General features: G+C 34.7%; 2 protein-coding genes across 2 annotated transcripts; one reads left to right on the plus strand and one right to left on the minus strand.

The window, feature by feature from the left end:
• Positions 176–2383, plus strand: LOC104706439 (protein TIFY 3B-like). The gene is made up of 5 exons (XM_010422634.2): positions 176–502; positions 1195–1306; positions 1393–1573; positions 1666–1723; positions 1926–2383. The coding sequence occupies exons 1-5, from the start codon at positions 363–365 to the stop codon at positions 2020–2022; spliced, it is 588 nt and encodes a 195-aa protein (XP_010420936.1). The 5' UTR covers positions 176–362; the 3' UTR covers positions 2023–2383.
• Positions 4667–6438, minus strand: LOC104706437. Its single transcript, XM_010422633.2, has 2 exons — positions 5062–6438; positions 4667–4905 (listed from the first exon to the last, which is right to left on the minus strand). The coding sequence occupies exons 1-2, from the start codon at positions 6378–6380 to the stop codon at positions 4731–4733; spliced, it is 1494 nt and encodes a 497-aa protein (XP_010420935.1). The 5' UTR covers positions 6381–6438; the 3' UTR covers positions 4667–4730.

Consider the following 10263-nt stretch of genomic DNA (forward strand, 5'->3'; position numbering starts at 1 on the left):
TCAATATTTTAAAATTCATGTCTCAACCACTAGACACGTTCTGAGTTGTCGTTAACAAGGAATGTCACGCATTAAAGGCAAAACCCAAATAAACGACACCGTATCGTATTCACGCACGTTTCTAAATCAGTGTCTTGTCTGTATTTTATCGTCTTCGTACCGAAGTCAAACAAAAAACAAACAATATCCACCGCCACGTGTCCAAATTAAAGGAGCTTCTGGAGGAGGATATATCTCGGACTCGGAGGTTCCCGGTCTGCAACACGAATCCGAAACAACCAGGAGAAGACGAGGAAGATATTTTAAAAATTCTCATCGGTAATAAAGAGAGAGAGATTTACGAGTTTTGAGAAGACAAAGCTATGACTATGGCGAAAGATGAGTCACACGCTTCCGTTGAAGGTGTATGTGTTGTTACCGGCGGCGCGGCTGAGATCGGCGGTAACGGAGCCGAGCAGGGTGTCCTCGACGGATCTGTTGAGAAATCGATTCACGAAGTTAGGTATGTGCTGTGTGGATTCACATGATTCTATCCTTTGAATTTGTGTGTCGTTTCTGATAAATGAACATTTCCATCTGTTTACACTTTGGATGCGCATATAAAAAGAAAGGGATTTGAGGATTTTAGTTACTATTTAGGGAAAGCAATATATTTCCTAGAGGAATCCTTTTGTTCTTGGCTAGAACAATTGATCTTGTGCTTCAAAGTCCTTGATGCATATATAAAGTTTATCCATGTGATATTTGGTTTAATGGAGTGAAAGTAGAGAGTTTGGATTTATATGAAATTATTGACTGAAATGAGAAACCAAGAAGTTTGCTATATTTAGTCACTATATCAGTTACAGCTTTTGGTTTATCATTGTGTGTTGCATCATATTCATATATCAAAGACATCCTTCCGTGTTTCTTGTTAACGGGTCTGCCTTAAAAATTGCTTGAATTTGTGATTTTTACTAATGTAGAAATTGTCTGTTACCTTCCGCGTGGAATTTGACATGGAACTCAGAAGAACCTGATTCTTTTGATTATTGGTTGTTAAGAACCACTAAATCACTTTAAACACTAAATCTCTTGCCTTTGTATATGCTGTTTAGTGCCTTTATCAACAGTCACAATATGTGGAGAGTTTCATTCCTAGCTATTAGATTGTTGTCAATGTTGCATTAATACATGGATCTTCTGCTATTGAAGGTCCACGGAGAACATATCATCTGAGGCAGATGCTTCAACGGTCCTTCCAAGTCAGCTTACTATTTTCTTTGGTGGGAGTGTTACTGTGTTCGATGGACTCCCAGCAGACAAGGTTCGTCCATCAGAGAAAAATTCTACACATTTGTTGTCCGAAAAGCTTTAAGAGTTCCTGTTCTCACCGTGATCCAACGTTTATAGGTTCAAGAAATCCTTCGTATTGCTGCTAAAGCCATGGAGACAAAGAATTCTACGAGCATCAGTCCTGTCCCATCGCCAGCACTGAACAGAGCTCCTTCTTTCTCAAGCACATCTAATGTAGCTTCACCACCTGCACAGTCATTTCCCATTCAGCCAATTTCGTTTTGCAGATCCGCGGCTGGTCAGTATTCGATTCAACTGGTTATAATAATATTCAAAATTTGAAAATGGATACTCTCATTAGTTTCTTACAATTATGTTTTGCCAATTCAGATCTACCTATTGCAAGGAGGCATTCGCTTCAACGATTCCTCGAGAAAAGACGGGACAGGTATGCATCCTTTATAACTACACTCCATCCTTCTCCATCCCTCTGGAAATTTAAATTCTATCTATTTTATTGAGTTTTTGATTGATTTACTAATCCGGAGCTTGTTGATATGCTTGAGAGAGACTTGTAAAAGATAGGTTGATCATATAATGTTCCTTGAGATTGCATCTAACAGCAACATTTACATTCTTTATCTCTGCAGATTGGTCAACAAAAACCCTTACCCTACTTCCGACATCAAAAAGACAGATGTCCCAATAGGCAATGCCTCTATCAAGGAGGAGTTTCCGACTGCTTAGCAGAAGATCAAACCTCAGGGTTACAATAAGCTTTTAAAGCAAACTAAGTAAAACTTTATGTCAATATGGTTGATATGGTAATATTCTATCACGTATGCTGCTGTGTGTTGTATGATAGTCGTCTTCTGTATAGGTTTGTTAGACAAACCGAAGATTTGTTTGCATGTCTGGAGTGGTCAGACATGTTTGTCTTTTTACAAGTCGCTTTAAGGGCGGGTGATCATCTCTACTGAAAAAACTACTATTGTGGACAATATCCTACAGTCTTCTTTTCTAACTAATACTCTTGTTGTTATGTTACTGAACTTGGTGTCTTTTTAAGACAATCTGTGTGTTAAAAGTAATGAAATCTTTGTTGTTATTATATAAGCTTTCATTCAAAACAAATCGAGTCTCTTATTAAATAGGCTGTATAATTTGTGAATGATGAATAACAAATGGGAGATGTTAGAGTACAAACAGTGGCAGTGTGCCATAAATTTTACAATCTAAACGTACATATATTCACCTCCGCGGACAGCATTCTCTGCGCCTTTCCTCTCTTCCTCGGCCTCTTTCTCCCTCTCTTTCCAGTTTTCGTACTTCTGATCGTCTGTTGGTAACTCATGACGACATATAGGGCAAGAGTTATCCTCGTTCTGCCACAAACAATTAGATCATGAGCTTTTTATGTTCTTGATCAGGAGGAAAGGGATGAAGTCGGTCGGTTTTGCTTAATCTTGTTTGGTTTGGTTTGGTTCGAGGAAATAGATTACATACGTCAAAATTACCTGTTTACCTAATAGAAAACCGAACCATTTTAATGTTTATATTTTTGAGATTTTATTTTGTTTTTAATATCTGAATTGAATACAAATCTTTACAAATTTTACGTAAAATTTTATTGCCTCTAAAAATGTTTATTATTTTAGTAATTTTCTACTACAATTTTTTGTGTTGTGTGCAATAATGCTACACCATTTTGTGTCTCTAAATTTGTAGCATTTTTGCTATAATTTATATCTGCTACTATTTGTCATTATATATCTATGCATAGTAACTAATTAGCTACAATATATATTAACTAGATTAGGACCCGTAAAATTCTTTTTATTTATATTGTAATTTTATATCAAATATAATTTCTGTGATTATTTTTAAAAGTTTTTTTTGGATAAAACATTATGCAATAAAATCATATGTTAAATATTGATTGCTTGAAAAAACCACCTATTTTGTAAGCTATTCGTGCTATAACACGGGTTAAATTTTATTTTATACAAAATTTTGTATATTTTATATTTTAAAATAAAATTTTAATATGTTGTATTACTTTATGTATGTGAAGTTATTTCAATAATGTATATTCTACATCATGACTTGAATGTCATTATAAGACATAATTTTGTAAATTTGGATTTGTAAAAAGCGAGTTATTATATTATAAGTAATTTAATATATGTTATATTTTTGTTTCAATATAATTAGTTTCTTGAAATTCTTTCATATTATAGTGATATATTATTGACCATTGCTATAACAAATCAAATTAGAGCGTTTATAGTTTCTAACTTTTTGATCTATTAAATATTTATGTTATTTATCAAAATATCAAGTTTCAATATTTTAAAAATATTTGAAAATAAACTATTTTAAATTATATTATACTATAAAATTATAAAATTCAACAAAAAAAATATGAAATTGAATTTAAATATTCAAATTTGATCCGTTACTCAGTAAATATTTTAATTCAATAGATATTATTTTTAAAGAATAATATTACTAAAGCTTGAATATTTTATAGATTGAACAATTATTTGTTTTTAAAAATTCAACTTATGGTATATCTGGGAATAAAACTATTTTTTAATTATAATAAATAATATGAATTTTTTTTTTGTTTCACAAAATAGACACATATATAAAGATGAGAGGTGAAGTATAATTAACAAATTAATATAGTAAGTTATATATCAAAAGATTTTATTTGCTGAATAATTTAATAAAGAAAATTAATATGGTAAGTTAGATGATATCAAATGATTTTTTGAGATATTAACAACAGATAAATGTTTATAATTACGAATACAGATATAAAACTTAATAATTTTTATTATATGTAGTTAAAAATCAAACATAAATATTAAAATAAAATTTAAGTAATTTTAAGCGGTTCAGGCGGTCATCTAGGCGTCTGCTGAGCTCTTAGCGCCTAGACGGCACCTAAGCGGCCGCCTAGACCGCTTTCTTGAACACTGATTAATATAGCCCACAGATTGACCAATAAATCTATAACTTTTTTTAACCAACCTATATTTAATTTATAACATATTTTGTAACCAACCTATAAATATTATATAGTTTACAAAAAAAATTGTGTACTCCGTAATATTATATAGGGAATTAAAAGTTTGTCACTAATTTATAACTATTTGTAGTTAATATTTGTTATTATTTTTATATTAGCAAAAAAACCATAGCTATATGATTAAAATTTTCTCGTATACGACAATCTATAAATACATTGTATGGAACATGTTATGATGGTGTCTATCTTAAATATTTTCCCTTGACAACGATTCTTACAAAAAACACATAATGGTCGAGAAATATTACTTTTGGGAAGAGTCTGAACATCATTCTGCGATCCCCCTCCTAAGTAACTATAGGGCTTCAAATATGGGTCTGCACCAATTACGCATTCAACATGAAAACCTGTGTAGCATTCATTGCACCCGTAAAACACTTTTGCTCCCGTAAAACACTTTTGCTCCCGTATCTTGTAAATTACGTTCGCACACCTCACACCAATCTTTCTCGCTTACTTCGTCACCCCATAACAACGTGAGAGGATGTGTGTCGTAATGCTGATATTTTGCTTTGTATGGTAAGGTAACGCACCTGAAACATACAACAAAATTGCATTTCATGCAATTTAATTGTTTAAGACATATTCTTTTGCATACGTCACACATAGGTTCTACTCCTTGGTTTAAAGATATGAACAAGGGATGTTCATGACCTTTGTAATCAAATGGCTCAGAAATTGAATCACACCTTACATCTAAATTAAAGCAGTCTCCACCTTTGTAATTGCACGCATAGCCAAAGCCATTGTACATACGACCACAAGCATCACAACTAGAATAATCTCTATTGTGAAACTGCTTCATTTTAAGTGGATGAAGATGTAAGGCATGTTGAATTCTACGGGGAGCCTTAGAACATGTTTCATGGAGGATGAACTCACACTCCATACATGAATACAAGTCACCTTCATAGATAGGAAGGACACACGCTTGACAAAATTTATTCTCGTCATAAAGTATATTGACCTCGAGTCGGAGATGATGGTCATGAAGAAAATAAAGTATCACTCCTTCAGATATCATTTCGAACGGCCCAACATCTTGTGTTATATCATCTTCTTCTGGTACACCTTCGAGTTCTTTTCCATCCCACACATTCTTCCATGTAGCACATATTGGATGAACAATATAATTGCTACACGTGTCACACGTATACACACTATGATCACCTTTAATACTTTGACGACAAACTCCACAAAACCGTTCTGATCTTGATGGAAAAGAAAGAGTAAAGGAGATGCGATGGTGGTGACGTGATATCTTGATGATGTGTGGGAGATTCATACAATCAGTATGAGATACAAAGTTGCATCTGACACAAATGTAGGTGGGACAAACTTGTCTCAGCCAACCACAAAGGTTACAAGTTAAGCAAGTTTGTCTGGAGAAAAACATGAGAGGATGAACATGGTTTTTTGGTGGGTCTACAACAAAGGGTATTGGTTTCATCGCACATGTTGGATGCATAAAAATCTGACATATCGTACAATGATACATTAACCCATTTGCTAATATTCTACAACATAAACACTCAATATCGTCGGAATCCCCATAATAACGAAGTAAAAGTTGGAGAGGATGTTGAGGGTGGTAAGGATGATTAATTTTTAGTGGAGACTGGATACATTCCCTATGGAATTTATCATCACAGTAGTTACAGAAGTAATAGTCTGTACCAAAATTTGAGCCTCTGCATAGGTCACACCCACCATCGGCATCAAATTCCTTATTGTTGCACCAAAACAGAGGGAGTACATGATGATCAGAAGAATCCGTTGTTGTAGGAATTACGTACTCGGGGGAAGAACTGAGAAGATAAAAGCCATGCTTATAAAAAACATGCCTTTGCTGTCGTTCATTAGGACATAAGAAAAGAGGTTGAAGAGATAGCTCAGCGGAGGAGGTTGGTGTATGTATTTCGGGTATGGGACAATACTTAGGGTGATGGTATACCAAAAACAATTTACCATTCTTTTCCACCTCATGAAATCCACCGTTAGAATCCATGACACTATCTCTTAATTTGTCTTTCTTTACTATATTTTTGTTATAGGTTTCTTTTAAAAAAAATATTTGTTATACAGAATATCAAATTTTTAACAATTTCCATTATAAAAATGAAATTATGATTCCAAGAGTGTTCTTCTACTTTTGATAATTGTATCCTTAACGTAAAAAAATGTGGTGGAATTTGTTCTTTTTCTTTTGTAGTGGTTATAATGTTCTTCTTTGCATGAAAGTAAAGAATAAACTGTTCTTTGCATATAATTTTCGTCATTTTTTAAATTTTATGACTTCAAGATTCTATAAAAGTCGTGGTCAATCCATTAGTACCAAAAAAGAAAATATATTGAGACTTAATGAACTCAAACAAGAAACACGAAGAGAAAAAAAACTAAGTTTTGAATTCAAAAGTAGTCAGTTCCAAAGTTCATGTTTTTTCAGTATCTAAAAGAAAAAATGCCAAGGATTCTTATAAGAAAAGTGAGAAACCCTAAAAACTATGATGTTTGTGTCTGTTTGCATTTGATTTATATTCAAAAACTTTCCGGATCTTACACGCTATAACTTTGTTATCTCTTCATTCGAGTTTTGGTGTCCATTAGTTTTGAAACTTAAGCATTTTCAATAACAAACGTACAATAAAACATGAAGAATAGGCTTTGCATGGACAAGATTGTTACTGTAGAAGAGACAAGAGACACACAATTTTTAACGAGGTTCAGCAAATGCCTACGTTTTCAAACTTTGCTGGTAATACTTCTTGAGCACAATTACAGTTAGTGCTCAATATTGGACTTACACAAACCTAAGATCTTCTCTTAACTTGTTTCCAATCTATTCACAACCCACTAAGAGATCCCTAAAATCAACAACACTGATCTACACCCAGGACTCTCACTTAGAAACAAAAACCCTCACCCTTTTCTCCCAAAGATGTCAAAAGGCTTACAAGGTTTTTCCTCTCTTTTTTCACGTTCTCAAGAGATAAGTTTCTAAGTCCTAGACCCTCTATATTTAAGGGATTTCGTGCCTCTGCCAAGGCTAACAACTTTCCTAAAATCAAGAGGAAATATTCTATTTAACTTTATTATTTGTTAAACGAATATTTCCTAATCTTATTAAATCTTCTAAATATCTTCAAGCTTCCTTTTTCTTCGTGCTTTACCTCCAAGTAATATCCCAAAACGTGCCTTAAGTATATCTTCATAAATCTTCAAAACCGAGACATACAAACAAAATCAACAAGCCTTTGATGCTCTTTTGTAGGACAGAGGCTTGATTCATAAATCTTCAAAACCGAGACATACAGACAAAATCAGAGGCTTGACCATACATCAGATGTCTGTTCCGAGACAGAAGCTTGTGCAGACATATTTTGTATAGCTTCCTGAACTTCATCTTCAACTTGAGCTTTCCCACATACACTTACATTCTTCCCCTTTTTTACTGAGTTTTATAACTCAAGCAAAACACTTCATGATTCTTGGAAATCCATAACACAACCTCTTGAAGACTCCCCATAATCAAACAACATCTTGGAAACTCCCCCATAATCAAGAATCCTTTTCTTCTTATACCATCTCCCCCTGCTTGAGTGGTAAAACTTATTAAAAAAAAAACTTTAAGAGCTCAAGTTTACCTTGGCAAAGCATCAACACAAGACTTTGATCAGTCGTCAAATAGACAGTTGTCTTTCTTCTTATTATTTGGTCTGTGAGACAAAATCCTTTGGCTCAACATCTCCGTCTCCAACGTTTTCTCCATTGACCCGAATCTTGGAATTTCTCATGCACATGTCTTAGATGTTGTCTCTTGCTTTGAACACCTCTCTGATTCCTTGAGTAGCCACTGTCAGAATACTAACGTCTGTCCCTTAATGCATGCTTTGTGTAGTCTTCAGGACGATATAAATCATGCTTTTTGATCCAAACTTGATTGAATCTTTGACCCTCTTTGTAAAATTTCTTCCTTCTCATGACTTGTGTTACCCTCTTCGAGAACTTGTAGCACTGAGCTTTGATATGACCAGGTTTCCTACAATACCAACAACCAATCACTCTTCTCTGAAAGTTGTTATGTACAGACGCCTGCCAAGATTTCAGCCGGTTGTCACCTGTTTCCTTGCTGACAGACACGTTTCGGACCTTTGACGGAGATATACATAGACTTGAATCTACAAATTTTGAAGCCAAAGTTTCTCCTTTAACAAACTGAGTAGCTGCACCAGAATCACCTCCATGGTAACCCAAACCCCATCTGACATTACATGTTCTACCAGTTGTCAGAATCTTGTCAAGATCCTTTGCTCCTCTGCTCAACATCTTGATGTTTCTTAACTGATCTTCTAAACGTTTTTCTAAATCACAAGACTTTTCTTTCTCCAGAGCTAGATCTTCTTCAAGATTTGAAATTTTGCTTAACAAGTCATTCTTCTCTATGACAAGCCTCTGAATTTCCTTTTCCCTTTGTATCAAATCTTTCCTCAGAGTGTTGATCTGATCATTCAGCGATAAATTAAGTTCTTCTTCCGCTGGCTCAGAATCCTGATTCGCACAACAAGTTGTTCAATTATCAGACTTCAGTTCCAACTTATCAGCAGCAAGTTTCATTGAGGCACAAAGAGCAACAAACTTTGACTTGTTTGTTTGAGGCTTTTATGTGTTTTTCTTCCTTTTTGGTGAATGCAGACTCTTGATCCCTTTCTTCCTCACTGAAGGACAATCTGATTTAAAATGACCAAAGCCCTGACAAACATAACACTAACCTTATTCCTTTTCTGCTCGGTTGTAATCTTCAAACTTTTGCGTCCTTTGTTCACCACAAGACTCTCAAGTTTTTCCGTTTTACGAGCCTCTGTGTTCTCTTCACTATCACAGACTGATCAAACATCAATCCCTTGTGTGTTCTTACCTACATCAGACGATAAGTACTGCAACTCATAGCTCAACAATCTACTGGCTATCTCCTCAAAGGACATATTGTCTATATCAAGAGCAACATCCATCACAATTTTCACAGGATGATATCTATGAGCTAAACCCCTCCATAATTTCTTGACCAACTTCCTGTTTTTGTAATTCTTTCCAAGAGCTCTAGCTTCATTCGCAATAGCATATATTCTACCACTAAAAGCAGTAATGTTCTCAAACTCATACATCCTAAGGTTCTCAAACTCAGAAGCAAGAATATCTAACCTTGTGCGTTTCACACTTGTTGTACCTTCAAAGATATTTTGCAGAATCTCCCAAGCCTCTTTAGCAGATGTACAACCTTAAATCAATGAGAACTGATCCCTACGAACGCCATTAAATATTGCTGAAAGTGCTAGTGAATTGAGTGTGGACAATGCTTTGTCAGATTTTGACCACTCTATTTTGGGTTTTTCAACAGCCACCTGATTCCCGTCAGAATCTACAACAACAGCCTGTTTCGGCGACTCCCATCCACATTCAACTGCTGTCCATGCATCTTCATGAATTCCTTTAATTCTATGCATCATCAACACCTTCCACCTCCCATAATGAATTGGATCTAACATCAATAAGTCGCTTGCCATGAATAACATTGATTGTGCCTCCATGTTCTTCTTCCCAAGATCTTCACCCGTTGGTTGAGTTAGACTCTGCACAGATGCCTGCTCTGATACCACTTGTTAGTGTAGAAGAGACAAGAGACACACAATTTTTAACGAGGTTCAGCAAATGCCTACGTCCTCAAACTTTGTTGGTAATACTTCTTGAGCACAATTACAGTTAATGCTCAATATTGGACTTACACAAACCTAAGATCTTATCTTAGCTTGTTCCCAATCTATTCCCAACCCACTAAAAGATCCCTAAGATCAACAACACTGATCTACACCCAGGACTCTCACTTAGAAACAAAA

Source organism: Camelina sativa, chromosome 8, assembly GCF_000633955.1.
Source record: "Camelina sativa cultivar DH55 chromosome 8, Cs, whole genome shotgun sequence".
Lineage (NCBI taxonomy): Eukaryota > Viridiplantae > Streptophyta > Magnoliopsida > Brassicales > Brassicaceae > Camelina > Camelina sativa.